The sequence below is a fragment of the Pseudorca crassidens genome, chromosome 9 (assembly GCF_039906515.1).
Source record: "Pseudorca crassidens isolate mPseCra1 chromosome 9, mPseCra1.hap1, whole genome shotgun sequence".
In the NCBI taxonomy this organism is placed as follows: domain Eukaryota; kingdom Metazoa; phylum Chordata; class Mammalia; order Artiodactyla; family Delphinidae; genus Pseudorca; species Pseudorca crassidens.
Window position 1 is genome coordinate 15,144,502 of NC_090304.1, and position 21,313 is coordinate 15,165,814.

A 21,313-nucleotide genomic window follows, 5' to 3' on the forward strand; every position below is an offset into this window, starting at 1 on the left:
CATTGCAATTTCCTCATCCCTTCCAGACAATACTTTGCCTCCTCCTCCGTTTTTTTTTTTTTTAATTTTTATAGCTCCTGTCAGGACAATTACAGCTCAACACTTTATCTCTCAAATATCTCTGCTGAAATAACAAACTAACCACCTGGGGGTGATAATTATAGCAATAAATACAGGGTAACAATTACGCTCACATTGGCTTCGGAAACCCTGACTCATGAAAACACAGTCTGAGTCCTAAGCCTCGTGATGTTACGAGAAAGCTTGTCTAGTGGCCTGTCGGCCAGTCTCCTGGGGTGCAGAGCTCTCCTGGGGGTCAAGGCAGGCTGCCCTCACCCTCCGCATGAGGTCGGGATCCTCAAGTAAAACTTGCAGAAGCACAGACGAGAAGAACTCAACCAACCAGCAGGAGACCTGCTATCCTAGGAACAGACAACAACGCCTGGACGGAGAACCGAGGGGATGAAGACATACGGATGGCTTAGTGTTTCTGGTCTGAGTTTAAAATCAAGCTGCAGGGGCTTCCCTGGTGGCACAGTGGTTGAGAGTCCGCCTGCCGATGCAGGGGACGCGGGTTCGTGTCCCGGTCCGGGAAGATCCCACAGGCCACGGAGCGGCTGGACCCGTGAGCCATGGCCGCTGAGCCTGCGCGTCCGGAGCCTGTGCTCCGCAACGGGAGAGGCCACATCAGTGAGAGGCCCGCGTACCGCAAAAAAAAAAAAAAAAAAAAATGAAGCTGCAGGACGTCTGAGCCATCATCCTGGGCCTGGTTTGATGTGGGACGTGAAGGCGCTCGGAAGGGCTCATGACGAACCTTCCTGGCTGTACCTTAGCGTGACCCAGTCATGGGCCGCCTGATGACCAGCCATATATATTGTGCTATGGTCTGTTCTCCACACTTGAGGCAGGAGCTTCTGCCGTATCCCCATGTCTAGATCAGTGTCTGCCGTATGGTGGGCATTTAATAGCTGTTGAGCGAATACATGGCCCATGAGGTGGGGGAGGGGTGGTAGAGAGGGTGCCTCAGTGCAGATCTTGAGCCAGAGAGCCTGTCTCTCCATCCCCAAGAGGGAATATCGTCCCAGGCCCCACCATGCCCCAGAAGCTCACTCTCGGCCCTTCTCTCTGTCTCTGTCCCCCTGTCTCTCCCCAGATGTCTCTGTCAAGGTGACCTTGAAGCACCAGGCTCGGAAGCTGAAGAAGAAGCAGACGAAACGCGCCAAGCACAAGATCAACCCCGTGTGGAACGAGATGATCATGTTTGAGCTGCCGGATGACCTGCTGCGGGCCTCCAGTGTGGAGCTGGACGTGCTGGGCCAGGGCGCCGAGGGGCAGAACTGCCCGCTTGGGCGCTGCAGCCTGGGCCTGCACGCCTCGGGCTCCGAGCGCAGCCACTGGGAGGAGATGCTGAAGAACCCGCGCCGGCAGATCGCCATGTGGCACCAGCTGCGCCCGTAGCCAGCCGCCCAGGCCGCCACCCTCCTCGGGCGCAGCCCGCTCCCAGCCCCACTGTCCTCCACGACCTCCTCTTGTGCCCCCTTCGCATTCTGACACCAGAAGACAGATGTGTGTGTGAAGACCAGGACCCTCTTCCTCTCCCATCACACTCCTGTTTCTTAAAAACAAGCAAGGCCGGGCAGGGCGGAGACGGGACATTTGGGTCAGGAGGAATGCGTTTTGCTTACCTGTGTGATTGAAGAGACGCTTATCGTATACGGTCTGTGTGCAGGTTTTGCAGCGGGGGTCAGGCCAGATGCAGGGAATGCTTAATCTGGGGAATAATGGATGCAAGGAATGTGGCTTTTTAAAAATAAGTGTGTCAAAAAGGGTGACAGAAATGATGTATCCTGGATCATCTCATAAGAATTAGAGATTGTCAGGGCAGATGGAATCTTAGCCAGCATGAAATCGTGCTACCGACCCCAGGCACTAACTAACCCAGCAGTTCTCAAACCTTAGTGCGTGGAGAATCACCAGCAGATTCCCAGGCCCTGTTCTAGACATTCCGAATCCGTAATCCTGGCTGCACCCCAGGAGGCTGCATTTTTAACAAACACAGAGTAGTTTGCATGCCAAGGTTGGAGCACCGCACTTGGAGAGATCCCTTTTACAACATCCCAGGCAGGATTTCACAGTCCTCGTCAGGCCCCCAACGCCCTGGGGCTGCCAGTGTCGATGCTGGACATCCTAACTGGTGTAAAATATAGGAGCCTCCGTTTTTAACGTCATCATTTGAATTCTTAATGTTTTCATCTGTGCTTTTCAGATCCTGCTCTTGGACTGAATTTTGTGCTTTCTATTGAATAATTGTATTGTTTCATCTCAAAATCAATTTATATTATACTTGGGGAGACCTTCCCTGACCAGGAATAGGTGGGATCCCCCGTTAGTTATTGGGTGCTGGTTGTCATGTCCACCAGCATCACCGAAGTGACCCTCTGAGTCAAACGCATCCCTTCTCAGTATACCAGCCACTTGAGAAGAAATTCAGTTTGGGGCACATAATTTAGTCTGGCTCTGTGGAGGTAGAGAAGGAAAGGAGATCTTTTGCAAATGTGCCCCTGTCCCTCTGTTTTTAGAACCTATCACTTTCATTAGTAAGTAACGAGCAGCTAGGTTTCAAATCACTACCTGATTATTCCAAATAGCCTTGCACATCATTAATCATATTATGAGCCTTGCTGAGTGGTTATAATCTTTGCCTGGGAACCAGGATTCCTGGGTTCTGTTGTTGACCATCCATAAAATAGGACTAGTGACGTGGCAGCTCTGTCTCTGTGAATGATGTGATAGATGAAATTGTGCTTGAGAGCTATAGGCATCCCTGGCTAGAAACAAACTCCGAGGCTGCCAGCAGATCATCTTTAAGCTTCATGTTGGCAACTGACCATGCCCGGAAAGCGCCAGAATCATCCCAGGCATTTCCAGAACCATGGATTCTACATTTGGACTCTTTAATACTGACATCTAAACTCCTTCAGATGTCACCCAGGCCCCTGACCTAAAAATGAATTCCTTTCCTTCAGTCCTTTAACAAGTCAAATCATTCTTGGTCTCTCCCTAAGAATCTGAGTAGAGACATATCAACGTTTTGTCGTTATTTTTCCTTTCTGGACAGAAGTAGAAAAGCATTTAGAAATAATTTCCACCTATCCCCTGAAGAAACAGAAAAATATCTAATCCCTCTCAAATGGGAAATTCTTTCACGTAACTGGAAATCTCTCCCATTAAGGCTGACCACCGTCTGCCAAGTATTTTTAGACAAGGCATTTGTTAGTGGTTTCCTACGACATGTTTTTGAGAACCCCCTCACCATTCTGGTCTCCCTTTTTTGGTTGGCATGCTGAAACAGAACAAAACATTCCCTATGTAAGCTGACCAGTACTCTCTTCTTGGTAATATCTTCTACTCCGATCTAAAAAAGTCTGGATTCTAGACTTAAATTCAGGAGACACGGGTTCTACTTCCTTATAAGTCCATTCACCTGCCTTACAGTCACACCAAAGGATGTTCGAGGTGAGTTAATGGGGCCCCTAATCCCAGAATACCAACTCCACCCACAGTCATTCTATCATGAGGCATTCATTTCTTTGGATCTCAAAGGTTTAGTGATGGGAGTCAAATGTCACTGCTTAACATGTTAGGTGTCAGCCATCACCTCACTTAACAAGGTTGTATAGAAATGAGACAGATTTTGCAGGGGTTTTGCCTGTTGTGTTCACTGGTATATTCCAAATGCCTAGAATAGAACTGGCTCATGCACCCTCAATAAATATTTGTTGAATGAATTGATGAATGAAGACTGGATAGGGGAGTAGGCAGGAAAAGACACATTTTTATGTAAACGGCATAAAAATCAGAGTCCTAGCTGAGTTCTCAATGGTAAAGTCATCAGACACCTCAGCAGTTGGCCTAGAAATTCATGACATTGAGTATTACCGTTCACCTAATGACAATTTATAGCTCACTATGTAAATGTAATTAACGATAGACGAGATTATAAAAGCCGTGCTTTTCCACCAAAACTCCAGCTCAGTGAATTTTAAATTACCCAGAGATATCAGACTGCCGGATGAAAAAACTTCACTAATCTTTGCATCAGCTTACCTTGTACCAGATACACTTGCAATTTACTACCACGTTAGAGTAATCGAGTCTGTGTGAATGCATCTGGTGGTTTTTTTTTTTTTGAAAGGAACACCTTGTCCTTTGCCAGGAAGCATTTTCTAAGAAGTGCATGAATCAGAGGTGAATTGGGAGTCGAATCTCATTAACCTGCAACTCACTCCTTGCCTCAAATCAGTATATATTTGTTGAGTGCCTATTGATCAAGACCTTGCACACATCTGTCCAATCTGAGATGTGACTCTTGGTGTGGATTCAATGGCAAATCACCCCAAGCAAAGCTACGTAGAGAGAACAATTTGGGAGAGCAGTTCTTCAGGGGCAATTCCTTTGGGATGTAAAGGACTCCTGGGCAGCTTAAGTCAAATGGAGGTGAGGACCACCAAAAGAGAGACCTAGTCCTTGGGATTTGTTTTTGCTGCCCGTGTTCCTGTTGTCAATTCTAAGTGTGTGTCTGTTTTGTAATCATGAACCGAAGCACAAAAAGACGCATGAGATGTTGTAGTCACATGTCTGGTGTCACACTTTGGAGCAAAAATCTTGCAGTGGTAAATAAATAATTTCCAACAGGGTCAGCTGCCTGGTGTTTTTTATTCCCTTTTACTTAATATTTTAGACATATAAAATGTAGAAAAAATCATTTGATAAACACTCGTGAACCCCTGCCACGTTTTATAAAACTTGGCAAATACAGTTGAAATCCTCTCGGCCTTTCACTCAGGAGACCGCCGTCCTGAATTTTGGGTTTCTCACCTCAAACCTTTCTTTATCTTTTTACTACCTGTACATGTAAACCGTGAGCACTACAGAATATTTCGTGTTTTTTATTTTAAATCGCATCACATTATTTTTGCTCTACATTAAAATGTTGAGCTTTATCCATGCATATTTATTTAGCTCTAGTTCCTTTATTTTTTTTGCTGCTCTGTTATTTTCCATTGCGTGAATATATCACAGTCCCATTCTCCTGTTGACGTATGTTTAGATATTTCTTTTCTTTTTTTTTTCCGTTACAGGAAATGCTGCTGTGAACATTCTTGGGCAAGGCCTCATGGGGATTTAGCTATATTCTTGAGAAGAAAAATCAGGTGGAAACTAGAGACCTTCTCTAACATCCCCCGAAGTGGTACTCCCATCACTGGAAGAGTCAGGGCAGTGGCTTGGGGTTCACCTGTGCTCCAGGTGGTGGGCAGGGACAAGGGAACTTCCAGAATCCTGTCATCTTAGGCCCTCCTGGTGGCTGCTGCAGCCCTGGCTTCCGGAAGGGGCTCAGGCATTAAGCCAGGGGAAGGGCCTGAATTTTCAAGTCAGTAGGCAATCAGCCAGGTCACATGGAATTAAAACCAAAGGCTCTTAAAGAGGATAAATGAGCCGTAAAGAAAGGCTTTGCTTTTCAAGTCTGTGCATGTAATTCCTTATTTTATATCATATACATATTTGTTACCTTTTAATTACAGCCAGGATTTAAATTTCCATAATTAAATAGAAGTGGGTTTTATCCCACGTAGCCGAATACTGTGTAGACTACGTTTCACAGGCAACTACGAATATGGCTCCTGGAGCCCAACACTAATATTTGAGAGTCTGGATTTATATAAAAGAGAAACGGAAGAGGCAAGAAGGGTTCAGGAATCATTTTATATGGGGCTTCCCCCTGAACCGCCTTAAATAACAAACTCTGCTCCTGCCTATGAAATAACTCAAATCTAGAGCACTGCATTTAGGAGCTGAGAACCTGCAACCCAGCTGGGCTTTGTCACTGCCACCTTCGTGGCCCTGGTCACGTCACTTGCCTCTGGGCTTGTGCCCGCAACTGTAAAATAAATGTGGACAAAATGATCACTCTTCAAGTTTGAACATTTTGTGATTTGGTAATTGAGACTTTTTACATGTATCTCTGGCCTCCAATCTCATGCATAAAATGGACTAAACCCACGTACATGTGTACCTGCCTTCCCTGCCCCTGGTTTGGTGTCCTGACAGCCACCCGCTCCTCCAGACAGTATGTGATGTTACCTGAGGCTCTGAGTCAGCCTCTTCTCATTTGCTTAATTGCTAATGGAGCCGGTGGTAATTTTCCACCCAAGAGTTTCTATTTTTTCAGAGCCGGTTAGAAGCCCAACATTTCAAGAGCTTGGAACCCTGGCATCTGTTCTGTCTCCCTCCCTGGGCAGATGCCTGGCAAGGACAGAGCCGTGCGATGTGGCTGTGGATGGATTTAGGGGGTGGGGTGTTTTCTTGGTACCAGCCTTGGAGAAGGCCCCCTGTGCCCCTCCCTCATCTCCTGCAGGTGAGCCAGCACAGATGGTCCCTGGCGGGGACCCTGGCAGCTTCCCAAAGCCAGAGATGGGGGCAGGTGCCTACCTGGGAGGAGGTGGGAGGAAGCCTGTCTTAGGACCGGAAGCCAGATGTTACCATAGAAACCAGTCTACTGGTGGCTTGTCCTCGGCCAGGTGAGGTCTCTTCTCAAGGCAGACTCTGCTGGAGCCCGGTTTCCCATCCCAATTTCCCAGCACTCATTCTTGGTGGCTCAGGGCAAGTGGGTGATGGCAGAAATCCTGTTTCAGAAACTCAGGATTCAAACCAGGGACAGATGAGGAGAAATCTGTTCTTCCAGCCAAAAACAAACAAACCAACCCTCTTTGCAGTCCCCTTTCCCTCGAGAGCCAGGGAGTTGAGCTGTTGACCAGAAGAAGGTGCCCTGAGGCTCTCTCTCCAGGCTGAGAAGGAAAAGGTGAGTCAGGCAGAGGTCTCCAAGTCAGCTGTGGCATAGGTATTGGTAGCTCTGTATTAAAAGTCACAGGCAACCCCTCATCCAGGGTAGACCCTGGGATTCAGGGTGAAAGAAGGGAACCCTAAACTTCCTAGCATCTACTTCAACCTGATGTTAGAGGTAACAGTAACGATGATAATGACGCTGGTCACCATGTTGTTAAGCCTCTGCTCTGTACTGAGCCCTGAAGATGCAGACTCAGATAAATGACTTGTCCAAGGTCTCACAGCTTGTAAGAGGCAGAGGGGGGACTTGAATCTGGTACCACTCTAACCCTAAAGTTCAGGTTCTGACTTAGAGCCAGTGGCCAAGCGTTTTTATCGGAAACATAACAGATGCGTAGGCAGTAGTTTCACAGTGCTACCTGGAACCGTGGACTCAGAATTGCCACTCTGGAAGGAGCTGGAAAAGTTCTCTTCCCTGGGGGAACTCGGAATACCTGCCTGGGTGGGGTGGAACATTATCCAAAGAACAGGAGCAGGTTGGAGTGGAGGAGAACTCAAGTAAGCACCTCAGGGGCCGCCTCCACTTTGTAGAGAAGGGGCTGGGTCAAGGCCAGGTGTAGCCGGGTGTAAGTGCTGGGGTATCCTAGTCAAATGAGGAAACTGAGACAGAGACGGGCAAAGTGGAAGAATCTGGGATTTCGACTGCGACCAATACAACATTGCTGAGATTGCACTTTTATCGGGCAAATGAAATTTACATTCATTCATTCATCCCTTCGACAAACACCGATTAGGTGCACTATGTGGCAGGAACTGCACACAGTGGTATTAAAAAGTCTCTACTTTTCCCTTATGGGCATTACAATACAGAGGAGGAAGACCAGACGTAGAACACACACACACACACACACACACACACACACACACACACACACGATAATTACACAGTTCCAAAGTGAGATAAGTGTTATGAATGGAAATCTCAGGAGGAACAGTGAATAGTGCCTTGAGGGTAGCTATTTAGAGGACATGGTCAGGAAAGACCCCCTCGGAAGGAAGTGTTTCAGCTGACACTTAAAAGATGAGAAGAGCTACTGTCCTGGGGAAACAATCCCAGGCAGGGGGCACAGGGTACTGGGAGGTCCTGTGGTGGGAAAGAGCCCAGTGAGCTTGAGGAACAGAGAGGAGGCCAGGGGGCATGGGCAGAGGAGGGCACAGGAGCCCAGGAGGTAGGCAGGGGCTGGACAATGCAGAGCTGATGGGCCACACTCAGGACTTTGGATTGAACTCTAAGAGCAATGGGAAACAGAGGTTTCTAAGCAGAGAGGATACCACGACTAGATCTGTGTTCTCACAAGATCACTGTAGAAATGGTCACATAGCAGACCTTTGGGTCTTCAGGCCAGCCTCCTGAGTCTTCTTTCTGGGGTGAACTTGTCTTTTGAAGCTTGGAGAGGGAAGCTGGGGCAGCTGGGGAGAAGAGGGAGGGGAGGGAGTAGACTAGACCTCCCCACTTGCCACATACTCCAAGCCCCACTTTGGGGAGACCGAGCTCACAGCCAAGTGCAGATGGAATATCTTTCGTTTCCTTGCTTCCCAGCTGCAAATGTGGGTCAAATCCGATGGCCAGCAGTGGGGCGGGGCTGACCCTGGTTCACCGGAGCTGGTTAGACATGGACAGCTGTGCCCCTCTGCTCCTTCCTTCCCACTCCCCCTCCCCTGGGAAAAGAAGAGAACCCCAACATTCTATGGAGACTGTGGAAAGGCCTTCACAACAGGAAGCCTCTGGGTGACCTAGGGGCTGGAAGGGACACAGGCTGGGAGGAAGATGGCGGGAACTGAGAAGGCGGAGGTTCAGAAAAAGGGAGAGGGAAGGCCCCTGACAGGAAGCTGGGCTGGGGTGAGAAGGGGCTGAGAGGAGGAGGGTTCAGCATCCGGGAGGAAACAATACAACCACTTTTCTATATTTTTCTTGAATGTATGCCCATCTTCTTTCTAAAACAATTTGGGGAAAACATCACTTATCGGGACTTCCCTGGTGGCGCAGCGGTTAAGAATCCTCCTGCCAATGCAGGGGACATGGGTTCGGCCCTGGTCTGGGAAGATCCCGCATGCCGTGGAGCAACTAAGCCCGTGAGCCACAACTACTGAGCCTGCACTCTAGAGCCCACGAGCCACAACTACTGAAGCCTGCGCGTCTAGAGCCCGTGCTCTGCAACAAGAGAAGCCACCGCAATGAGAAGCCCGCGCGCACCAACAAAGACCCAATGCAGCCAGAAATAAATTAATTTAAAATTTTTAAAAAAATTAAAACAACAACAACAAAACATCACTTATCACCCACCCCCAGACCAGTGCCATTAGCAAACTACTGGGGAAGGACCCCTCCCTGGGGACTGAGTCTGCCAGTGGAGAATCAGGCGAGGTAGTTGGAGGGGGAATTAGAACACTGTTCACCTGCAATAAAATCTGAGATTTTTGTGGGCTAAATGTGTGTGAGGGCAGAGAGATTTATTTTAAATGGTTTTGGTGACACCTCTTTTTGGCCTGATGGGTGGGTGAGGCACGTAAGTTACCTGGTGGAAGTGGACTTGAATGGGGGAAAAGTGAGAACAGCAGGAAGGGACTTGGAAGACCTCTTCCAGTTCCTTCCCACCTGGCAGGCAGTAGGTATCTCACCTGACACCCAAGCATGGGACTCATTCTGAATCGCCCTGAGCACAGGCTGGGAGAGAGGCAAGAAGGCAGAGATTCGACCTCCGTGGGTAAATTTAAATGCTTTTATTAACAATCTTCTTACATTACAAGGATAATATGACAAAAGGAAAGTTTCTGCGTACATATTATGATAAACCAACATAGCTCTATTTGTATCCAGTGTTCTAGGTCCCGTCACACAGGTACTATAAAGCGTAGTCTGCAAAGTAATAACATGAAGAGTTGTTTTTTTTTAAGAAAGAAAGTATTAACATATTAATATGTATGTGATAATAGACTCCTAGGTATTCCCCCCACCCCCACTGTGTTTTTCCTTTGTGATTGAAATGAAACGGTTCAGCAGCGTGGGGGGTGGAGAGAAGGAGAGAGACGGGGCTGAAAAAGACGGGAATCAGACTGCTGGCTCTTCCGGAGAGACTAAAGTGAAGACTGAGGGTGCCCCGAGGGCAGCCTGGCCCTTGTCTTTTTGTGAGCAGTATTGTAACCGGCTGTCCTCCTCTGGAGGGAGGGCCCGGCGCCCTTGATGCCCCATGGTATGCTCTCTCTCTGAGGTACAGTGCATTGTGGGATTGCTACCCGGGGATGCCCATCCCCTGGCCACGGGTCTGGTCCACCGCAGAGGGAGGAAGGCTCGGGCCGGGCCTGGTCTCTCTTGAGCCAGGCACTGGAGGGTGTTTGGAGGCCCGGTTGGCAGCTAGCTGTGGCTCAAGGAGACCCAGGTGGACGTGGAGGGGAGAAGAGGTGGGCACTGTCAGAACAGACCCTCCCCGGACTGTAGGTATGGGGACGTCTGCTGGGGACTGAGGTACGTTGGTAAGATGGGAGGAAGAGTAGGACAGAGGTCAGGGGAGGCTCGGAGATGGGAGATAAGCGCCTTTGAAGGCCAAAAGGCAGAGGCTGGTCTACAGAACAGAGGATGCCACTGCCCTCCGTCTCCCATCATCTGTAGCCCCATCAGCCCCTACCTCCCTACCTCCCGGGGAAAGAAACGATCGAGAGAAACCTGGAAGTGAAACGGGTTTCTGATTCTGTCAGGGCTGCACAAGCCCTTCGTCATGCTGCCAGTGGCACCAGTGCCCCCTCAGGCCCCCAGACATCCCTGCCATCTAGGGGTGGGAGCAGGGACAAACTGAGGGAGGCGCCCTCCCCGGAGGAAGTGAATGAGCTTGGGGCATCCGGCTTAGCCTCTGCCTCGAGTCACAGAATCAGAACAGTGTACGTGAACTAAACCTGCCTGTTACGGTGTCGGTGGGGTGAGGGGTCGCTGGGCCTCCGTGCAAGAGAGGGAAGAGCGTTGACCTGAGTACAGCCAGCAGCAGCTGTGCAAAGTGGGCTGGGCCAAAGCCCTCCTTCTGAACTTGAGTTGCTACTGAATTTATGAGTGTGCGGATATGTCTCTCTCACCCTTCCCCGTTAGCTGATGCCCCCTGCCCTGGCCAGAAAGCCTCTGGATGGTGGGCAGCGCTGGCTGGCCATGCTGCCCTGGCAGACAGCGATGGAGTGGGTGAGGGAGGCCAGGACGGCTGTAGTTCAGAGGTTTGGCCTCTAGGGGGCAGCAAAAAGCATCTAAAGGGGGAGCGGGTGACATCTTTCCTGGACCTCTCTTGGTCCAATTTGCACCTTTCCTATGGCCACAAATGCTGCTTATTCCTGTGAGGGGGAGGGTATTTGGGGAAACTGTGCAGTGGTCCCTCCACCAGGGGTCAGAGACCACATCCTACTGCCAAGCAGCAGTGACCACCCAAGCGTAGGCTTGTGGGGGGCGGGGACTAAGGGGGCACTCCACGGGGAGCTCAGGGGCTGAGTATCTCCTTCCAACCTCAGACCAAGCCTGCGGGAAAGAAGAGAAAGTGCACGGAGAGGGTCAGGGCCCGGCTCCCCTCCTCTTCAACACTCCGGGTCTCGGAGGCCCCGTTCCCAGCAAACTCTGCCTGCTCAGCTTCCCCGGCCCCCCCGCAAAGGCTCTGCCTCCTCCCTCTTCTCAAGCGACAGGCTTTCCCGCTGCTCTCCCAGCTCTCTATAGACTCTATTTTTATATCTATTTAAACATAGAAATGTATAAATATATAGGATATTATTCATAGATATATAGACGGGATTTAATCTCTTACTCTGTGTGTATACGTACTGCATATGTCCATATATACAATATATATGCTGTAGCATTTGTATCATACACTGCACATACCCCTGCTTCCATGCGCTCTCCTAGGGAGACTGGATTGCATAGGTATTTCCAGGGCGATACCACTTGAAGGGATGGGGGGATGGGGAGAGCCAGACCGAAGAGGAGGGCCGTACCATTTTCCTCCCAAAAGGGCACTTTTCCTCCCTCTGGCTAACACACAAAGATCACCTCAAAGTCTTCTTAAAATATCACAGCTCCATCCACTCACCTAAAGCACCATGTCCACAGATAGTAGAGAGAGGCCTTCCTCCGAGCAGGAGAAGGGCCCTGTGTATCTCTGGACATAATCTTCCCTCCTCGAAGCTGGAGGAGGGAGCCAGCCTAGAACCCATGACCCACGTTCCCCAGGAGGCTGGCATCTGCAATGGGACTGTCCCAAGCTCACCTGCCCTCTGAACATGCCTTTCTTGTCTAAGGAAGAGGCACTCCCCACTTTGGCTGTCCCAGGCTGGCCTGGCTGGGCCTGCTGCTTGAACGGGCGAGGGGATCCAGAACCTTCTACCCAAACTGGGTGTAGGGACCAAGACAGAACACAAATTCGACTTGGAAATCCACCCAGACCGGAAACCACAACCAGCTCTAGATACAGAATTCCTGTTCCTAGGGGGGTGGGAGAACAAACAAAGCGGGGAGGAATCTAGAAGTTCTCTTTCAACCCCCAAGCCACTTCCTGGGCCCCATGAGGCTCCAGGTGAACGGCTAAAACGATGCCCGCCCCACAGCCCAAGCTGGGCCACGTCTGATCCATTTCAGTCTCTCCACGATCATTTTCAGCACTCTACATGCTTTCGCCTGTTTTCTCCTTCTTGATAACACTTCTAAACAACTGGAAAATATTTAAACATCATCTTAAATAATTACAAGCTCCTTTCTCCAAATCAAAGCGTCAACATAAGCAAGTCAAGGAGAGGGGCCTCAGCAAGACAGCTCAGCATGGAAACGGGTAGCAGGGGCGGGCTGGAGACCTCCAGCTGCCCTAGATTCAGGGCCCAGCACCGAACGCGACCAGCCAGGGATCCAGGACGTCGAGCCTGGTCTCATCCTCCCGTGAGGATGAGGAAATGAGGGTCTGCCCAGCACCACAGGATGCTGCCCGCAGCCATGGAAGAAAAAAAAAAAAAAAAAAAAAAAAAGCTGGTGTCATGGATGCCCGGATTCTCACATTCAACCAGGCAGGCGAAACTCGGAAATTGGGACATGGCAAGAGTTACAGACAGGGCTGGGCTGTCCTCGGGTCTCACAGATAGGTACAAAATGGCAATGGGTCTTTTTTTTCCTCCACTGAGGAAAAGCAGACCATTTTAATCACAAGGGCTTCTGGCTCCCGAGCTCTGCGATGTCTCTTTGGCACAATTGGCCACGAACCTGATCTCACTTCCCGCCCCCTCCATGAACCGAAGAAAGTCACTGATCAGCCAACCCAATGAGGACAAGTTTCAATTCTAGAGACACAGACCTTTCATTCTAAACCAATGGTCGTCACTCCTAAGCCAGGGGCTGAGTTTAAGGGCTCTGTCTCGTCCGAAGGGACGAGGATGCAAGGACCGCCTAGCCACAGCTTTTTGTACTTATCAAAGGGAGGTTAGACTGCCCAAGCATGCGGTTCCCTGGGCCAAACCCCGAGGGTCCCCACAGTCCAAGAGTCCTTCTCAAGGACGCAGAAGAGTGGAAACGCCAGGGATGGAAATCATGGGTAATTGCATGCAGCATTCACAGGATAGAAACGCTGGAGCCTCCAAGAGGTAAAGACTCTGTGTCAATTGCAGTGGTGTGTCACCCAAATTGCTCCCTGTCCCAAGGCAAAGTGGCCTTCAGAGTATCATGGGCAACTGGAGTTTTAGGGAGGCCTTCCCCAACTTCAGGACCTGCCAGAGAGCTCATCCTCTCTGAGGTCTGGAGTCTAGCTGGGCAGGTGATGGCGAGCAGCCTCGTGCCGCTAGCAGCTGCTCAGGCTTCTGGCCCAGAGGCAGGTGGCCAGCTCCTGCCCCTCTAAAAAGACAAGGTAGACACTGGCATTGGCCCAAAGGATTTTCTCCCCTCTGGATAAAAATTTGAGCTGATTTTGGCCACGGCCTCCTGAGAGGAAACAGTCGCAGCCCTGCTGCGGTACTCAGGCAGCCATGGGCGATTCTCTCCTCCTGGTTTCCAAATGAGTGATCTAGGGGAGGGCTCCCCATCTCCTGACATAGTGGGTGGGGAGGTGCAGAGGGGGGCAGGAGGAGGCGTAAGGCAACTGTTGGCTAGAAGAAAGGATCCTGACTACTGTTTCTGACCCCTACGGAGGCCCACCTTGCCAGCCATCTCTGCCCTCAACGCATCTCAGTCTGTGCGATGTTCAAAGGAAGCTCCCACAGACACGGTGGTTTGGGTGTGTGGTGGAGAGGAAGTTGGGGAGGGAAAGGTGGACCCTTGTGCTTTGCACTTGACCACAGTTACTGACCCTGATGGGAGGAGGCAGATGGGGAGAGAAGACATCGGCCTAAAGTGGAGAAGCGGATGAAGCTGGGAACTTCAAAGCACAAGGAAGGGCTCTGGGTCTTTCCTTGCAAGTTCCTGCTAACTCTCTCCTTGTTCAGAGGAGGGTGGGAAAGTACGTGCGACTGGGGAGGGGGGTGAGGGGTGAATGTCACCAGGCAGGGGTGCATTGATTTGTTGAAGAAGGCAGCATATGAGGCCTGGCAGTGGGACAGTCGGAGAAAACCGGTTGGTTTTTTGTTTTTTTAACATGCTACATCACTGTTGAAAACAAACAAAAAAGTTTCAAAAATAATATATAATATATATAATATATTTATATAATGAAAAGCTATCGACTAGCAGCAATGACTCTAAAGTTATCTTAGCACCAAGACCATGGGGTGGGGGGGAAGGGATCTGGAGGGGGTGAAGGTCTGGCAGGACAAGGAAGGAGGGGGTGACATGTTCAGTGTTGATGACAGTTCCACTCCGGTTCTCAACGGTGGCATGAGCCCTCGGAGACAAGATAAACCAAGAAGGAAGGAAGCCACCACAGTTTCCTAATGTCTGAGCCGAGCAGGTGGGGGACGCTGGAGCCATGCCTGTGGCCAGATCACACCGTCCTTTGCCCACCCTCTGCCAACTGAGAGGGATGGCTCCCGACAGACCACAGACAATGCAGCTCTTCCTCTCTCCCCCCAGTATAACCTGCACCCACGATGCAGGATCTCTGCATATCAGATATGCATACATCAGATGTGGAAACATGGACAGAAGTTTTTAACAGCTCACGCACATTTTTTAAAAAACTCCCTTGCGAGGTATACTGGTAATTAAAGGAACAAAAGAGCATTGATCAAGACTCCTCTAGATTAAACCACTCCTTGCCTCAGGGAGTAGGCGAGTGGCTATTTCTAAAGCTTATATCTCGGGGGGTGTGTGTGTGTGCGTGTGCGTGTGCGTGTGCGTGTGCGTGTGTAGGCTGATGCCTTGAGAGTCCTGTCTTACCTCTTGTGTATTCCTTTCTTTTAGGACGCCTCTACCCTGTTCAAAAAAGGAAGCGTTCGCCGGCATAGATGCATTACCCACTTTCCCACTACCTTCCTGCCAGGCTGCAGGGCTCGTCATCAGCCTTACTGCAAAAGGACCCAATCTCTAGAGACTCTCATCGGAGTTACGCATAACCCAGGGCACAACTTGCATTGACATCTCCTGCCACCGAACTCTAGCAGGCATTTCTTGATTATTAAAGGGAAAATAAAATACCCCCAAACACATTATATGATTATAAAGACAGAGTATAAATAATTCATGTAAATTGATTACATACTTTTCATTTTACTTGTTTTTAGCCAAAAATTGCTGCCCTACTGGGGTATAGACTTTTTGGCTCTTCATTCCCCCCATATTCCCTGGATCTGAATGGAATTATATTATGTTATCCCACACCAGGTCAAACAGGAAGGCAAGGCGCTCACGCCCCACCCCCACCCCGTCCCCGGGATTTCAAGCTCGGTGTAAGGCGATTTTGCCTTCAGTATAACAGGGAAAATGTTTAGGATCCAGGGGTCTGGAAGGAGGGATTCAACAGACAAGGGACAGGACAAGCGACACGGGTAGGGAGTGGTGGGTGTCACAGTCTGACCGACGCTTTTGTTTCGAGACAGTGAAGGAACGCTGGTCAGGAAATGAATGAAAATCTCTCAAGCTGAAGTTGGGTGGGAGAGGGAAAAGTCAAATACCCCGATCCAGATACACAGCCCACCCTCTCCCAAATGAGAGATCGGATTCAGCTGGACCAGCCGGTCAATGAAGAGGCCAAGAAACCCCCCTCATGAAACCAAACAAGAAAAAAAAAAAAAGGCAAGAACACACACCCAAACCCAAACCCCTCAACCCCCGAACGAGAACAGAAACAAAATGAGCTACCTAAGGTGATGACAGACCCGTCATTTTAGCTTATGCGGTTGGTTGACTGTGAGGTGGGAGCACGTGTGGCCCCAGCACATGCTTCTGTGAGTGAAAATGAGTTTCCACGTGTGTTGCAGCTGCCAAATTTTGTAGACGAGAGTCAGTTTCTGACATTATTCCTTTCCCAGTAGCTTCTGGTGGACGTGTCACCTTGGTTTTTAACATTTTTTCAGTGTGGGTTTATATATATATATATATATATGTATATATATATATATAATATAATATATATTTATATAATGTATCAAAGCTTATGAGTATAGGTTAAAAAAATATTCAACAGCTTAGTGAACTCTGCGATCCGGCTCCCTAAATATCCGGGTAAAACTCTGACCCGTGGTCCACGGTCTGAAGCACTGGCTTCTGTTCCAGCGCAGACATCCTGCTGAGGACCTCGGCCGACAGTGTGTAACTGTTGCCAGACTTCTCCTCGAACCAGCTGTCCAGGGCTCGCTTGGCATCAAAGTTGGCGATCGGGGGGCCGTTGACAGCGATGGTCAACAGGTCGCTGAGCTGCTCCAGGGTCAGGCGGGAGCGGTGGTTTTTGCGGACTCGCTGCAGGGCGTTTCGGCCTTTCTCGCAGCAAGCGGTGGAGGTGGGGAGGACTTTGATGACCTGGATGATCTTGTTCAAGAGTGGAAACCTCTGCTTGTATTTGCAGATGTGGCCGATCAGGTCCTTGAAGCCGTTTTTGGTGTAGTAATCAGCCTTGAGTTCCCGCCACTCCATCAGCAGACTCCCCCGGGGGTCCAGCCCTTCCCTGCAGACATCCCGGGAAAAGGTGGGGATGGCCTCCAGGTGATCAAAGATCTGCACCATGTCCTCCTTGCCGTAGCTCATGAGCTCCTCGCTGTTCCTGGGCCAGGCGGCCAGGTCAAACACCTGGCAGGCCTTCACGAAGATCCGGCTGCGGGAATCGAACCGCTGAGCCAGGATCACTTGGGTCTTCTGGCAGATCTTCTCCCGGATGGACTGGAACTTGGCTTCGGCCACCCTGAGGTTCTTCACGGAGATCCCGTTGAAGCTCTCCCGGAAGTTCTCCTCGAACTCCTGCAGGTACTCCCCCGGAGAGTCGGCCAGCCGGCTGATCTCCTGGATGGCCTCCTCGAGCTTGTCGTCCACCTGGGACACCAGGAGGTACTCGCCCTGGAAGACGTAGGCCAGGCGCGACAGCACGGCGATCACGTCCAGGAGGAAGTAGACGAGCTTGATGGACTGGTAGTCCGTGAGGAACTGCAGCAGGGCCAGTGCGATGGCCGAGGCGTCTGCCCTCTGGGTCTGGCTGCTGACATCCTTGAGGTGGGCCACCACCTCCAGGTAGTCCTTGATGAGGGCATTGAGGACGTTCTGCTCTCCGATGATCCACCTCACAGCCCGGATGTCCCCCAGGAACTCCGTCTCCTCGCAGAGGGTGGACGCCGTGGACCGCAGCTCGCACAGGAGGCGTGGCGAGTAGCGGTAGAAGCTCAGCAGCTGCTTCAGGTTGTTCTCCAGCTCCTCCAGGCAGGGGAGCTCCTTCCCACTGATGGCGTCCAGGATCTCCAGGTGGGGCCGGTGCACCATGAAGGGCAGGCACAGCAGCCAGGGCAGCGTCTGGCGTATCGTCATGAACACGCTGGCCCGCAGGCTGGCCGTGACGTTGGCCCCGTCTATGCCCAAGCCCACGGTGGGCTTCTCATCCTGCAGCCGAATGCCCAAGGCGGAAAAGGCCCGGTCAAGCGCCTGCACATAGCTCTCTGTGCTGGAGAACCCCAGCTCCTGCAGGGACAGGAACTCCGTGGCCGGGGGCCCGTCGCTGCTGGTGTATTGGACGTAGACCGCCACCGTGTCAGCCAGCAGGTCGTCGCTCTGTCCGTCCAGGATGATGCTGAGGCAGGGTGACTGGCGGATGCGCTCCACCAGGTCTTCGCGCAGCGCCCGGGCGATGTGGTGGATGAGGATCTGACAGTCTCCCTCGTTCATGTACTGGTCCACCACCTTGAGCTCGCACTTCCGCAGCAGCTCGGCCAGGGGCCGGAAGTCCAGGTAGGGCCTGCCCTCCAGGGCCAGGTGGTAGGCGGTGTTGAAGAGCAGGGTCATGTTGCGACACATCTCCTCCGTCTTCTCGGGGTGCATGCGGAGCTTGTAGAGCTGCAGACACTTCTTGTGCAGGTTGCTCTGGCTGTGCAGCTTGATGGTGTGAATCTTGAACTGCTTGGAGCCGATGATGAAGGCCGAGGTGCGGGAGGACTGCACCGTGTACTGGCGGCAGACGTGACACCACATCTCGTTGAGGGTCGGGGAGTACCGCAGGAACCAGAATTTCTTCAGCCACTCCTGCTTGAAGCGCCGGATTCGGCGCCCGGTGGCCGACGACATCTTGGAGGGCTCATCGGTGGCCGTCATCATATCGTTGGAGACGGATTCGTCTGCCGAATCGACCTCCTGGTCGTCGTCCTCCATGATGGCAGGGCCGGAGACCATGCTCTCTGAGGCTGGAAGACAAATGGGAAAGAAACAGTTACACCTGCTGGAAAGAACACGGACATTTCCAAAATGAAGGAGATAGGGCCCAAAAGGTAGGTGTCGCATTCTGTGAAACAGGAGCCGATCCCTATGACAGACTGAATCCCAACCTGGAATTCATTTAGAAGCACTCCTGTCGTCCATGCGTGTCTCACCCTCTCTGTGCATTAGCCCCGGGGGCCACCGCGCTCCAGGCTGCCTGCCCTCACCTTCCACGAGTAGGTGCTCAAGGAACTTAAATGTTCTGTATCAGCCGAACAGCACAACTAGGAGGGCAGAGCTGCTGGAGCAACAGAGCACGTCAGAGGTTCCATAGTGGTACACAGCAAGGACAGGACGTGGGACGCGTCCCACCACCAAGGCGGTCAGGGGAAGGCGCGCTGCCCTCAAATGAAGGGAGCTCGGGCCCCAAGTGATTTCGGGATCAGAATGCAGTGTAGTTAAGATGCGTGCTTTGAACATCTGAAACACCTCATTCTGAGCTAGGGGGTGCGGTTAAAATAGGAAGTGCTATGTAACTCTCTAACTCAGCTGCAGGTGCGTACTGAGAAAACCTCCTTGTGGTTGAGCATCCCTAAAAGATGCAGGCAGCCAACAGAAAGCAGCGAAGGCAACTAAATGCCCTGTACCCCCGTCGGTAAGGCCGGGGGCTCTCCCCCACGGGACAGCCTGCCTGAGACTGGGAGAGGGGAAGATTGGGTTTGGAAGTTGGGCTTTGGGGTAAGACACTGGAGAAAGGCAAGGGGTCAAGAACACAGCACACACCCCTCCTGCAGCAGAACTTCCTTTATTGACGAGGAGGATACAAGGGCAAGACCCAAAGCCCCACCCGAGCTGTAAGGCGGCCTGTCGGAGGCACCCGAGGGCGTGCGCTGCGGCCGGTACCCATCTCCGAGCTCCACGCCCCAGGTCTCCCCAAAGGTGGCTCCCCTGGGGAGCGCCAGGCCCCCCTCCACACTGCCCACCACGTGCTCTTCCCTCTGACAACAGTCTCATCCACACCAACTTACCTGCGGGGTCTGAGAATTCGGGGAGCTCCAGTACCTGTGCTGGCAAGGTGGGGGGCTCAGGAAGCGTGCCAGACTTAAGCATGTCTAGTTCGGCCTGGAGTTCCCGGACCTTCTTCTTTAGGCGAATACAGTTAGGGCAAAAGGAGGTGGTGGGCAGCTCGTGAGGGTCGGATGCAAGGGAGGCCTCGGCGGGACTGTCAGCCTTGAACGACGAAGGCTCCTCCTCTTCATCCTCCAGTGGGCCTGCCTCCTTGGAAACCCCTTGGGGGATCTTCCAGTCTCCTTCTCCCTGGGCCCGGGTGACATTTTGCACGCCGTGTGACACAGTCATTGCACACTGACTGTAGGCGTCGTTCTGGTACTTGGGGACCTTCCTGATGACCAGCGAGGTGCTCAGAGCCAGCTGGTGGGCTTCTACCTTTGCAGATTCCAGTGAGGCCTCCAACACATCCTTGAAAATGAGGTCGATTTTCTTCTTCTTGGCCTGGGGGTGCACGTCCCCCTCATCAAAGCCACGCTTGTAGGGACTTTTGCCCTGTCTCAACACAGGGAGCTGCAGGGGACCCCTCAGGTCTTCTGGGTTATCCAGAGCCTGCTCAGACTTCTCCCTCTGCAACTTCTTCTCTCCTAGGAAGGAAAACCAGGGTGTGAGGAAGTGGGGAAAAGCCCCAAAGAGGAGAAACCAACAGAAAACGAAGCGCTCCTCTCAGGAAGTCGCTTGACACATCCCTCTGGGTCTGGCCTAATGGAGCAGATGTGGCAAAAAGGGAGGTGGGTTACTCAATGGACCGCGGGGTCTAGAGTCAAAGGACCCGAAAAAGTGGGAAGAACTCTTTTTAAAGAGACTGTTTCCATGGAGCTTTATGTGTAGAAGCTCTATGTTTATAAGTTGAGCAAACGCTGTAGGGGCAGGGAGTTGAAAGTTAAGGAACTGGCCATCCTGTCGTCCTAGAAGATGGTATCCCACGTGATTAGCCAGGTGGGTGGTACCATAGCTCAGCTAAGTGCATGTGGAGTCCCCACCCCTCCAGGCTGCTCCTCCAGTCCCAGCAATCGGAAGATGGCTGCTTTGACTTGGTAAAAGGTACACACGAAACACTGAGGCCCACTCCTCCCTCCTCCCTGACTCCTGGGAGACAGCCCTGTTAGGGCAAAGTCTGCCTTATAGCAACCGTCCTTTCTAATTCTCCCAGGAACCGGAAGCCTTGGATTATGTGAGGAAGCACGGCCTGAACCTCTGTGGCTCTCACGGATGACCGAGGCAGGAAGAAAAGGGAAGTCGGGCATACCAACAGCGGCTGTGAGCTCCAAGATGGCAGCTCCCCAGCACGATAAAGCACGACACGCCCACGCGGACCCAACACACGCTCAAACTACAGTAGCTGTGTGTCCTTACCTGACAATTCTAAGGACATTTCCTTTTCTATTTCTATAATGTAAATGACGTCAAAGACCTTGGTGAACACCCCAGCAAATGTTAGCCTGATTTTTCAAAATGGCCAACACAGTTGCATAAATTGCTATAGATGTACAGATGCTGCCTGGGGCGACAGATGCTAAGAGGGACCCTCAGAAGGTCCTGACAGCCGTCTATGGAGCTAGAACTCTCAAAGGCTTCCTA

The 21,313-nt window shown here is 51.4% G+C and overlaps 2 protein-coding genes across 6 annotated transcripts in view; one reads left to right on the plus strand and one right to left on the minus strand.

Moving 5' to 3' along the window:
• The window catches only part of SYT13 (synaptotagmin 13), a 42,159-nt gene extending 37,462 nt beyond the window's left edge, over positions 1-4,697 (plus strand). The window contains exon 6 of the mRNA XM_067749303.1: positions 1,154-4,697. Within this exon, the coding sequence (XP_067605404.1) occupies positions 1,154-1,458 (305 nt within the window). The 3' untranslated portion in view covers positions 1,459-4,697. The remainder of the gene's footprint in view (positions 1-1,153) is intronic.
• A 4,912-nt stretch (positions 4,698-9,609) lies between these two features.
• The window catches only part of PRDM11 (PR/SET domain 11), an 88,610-nt gene continuing 76,906 nt past the window's right edge, over positions 9,610-21,313 (minus strand). For 3 of the 5 annotated variants that reach the window (XM_067749305.1, XM_067749304.1, XM_067749306.1), the window contains 2 exons: positions 19,693-20,319; positions 9,610-18,651 (listed from right to left, as the gene is read on the minus strand). In XM_067749305.1, the coding sequence (XP_067605406.1) occupies positions 16,487-18,651; positions 19,693-20,319 (2,792 nt within the window). In that variant the 3' untranslated portion in view covers positions 9,610-16,486. The other 2 variants (XM_067749307.1, XM_067749308.1) reach the window with 2 other exon arrangements.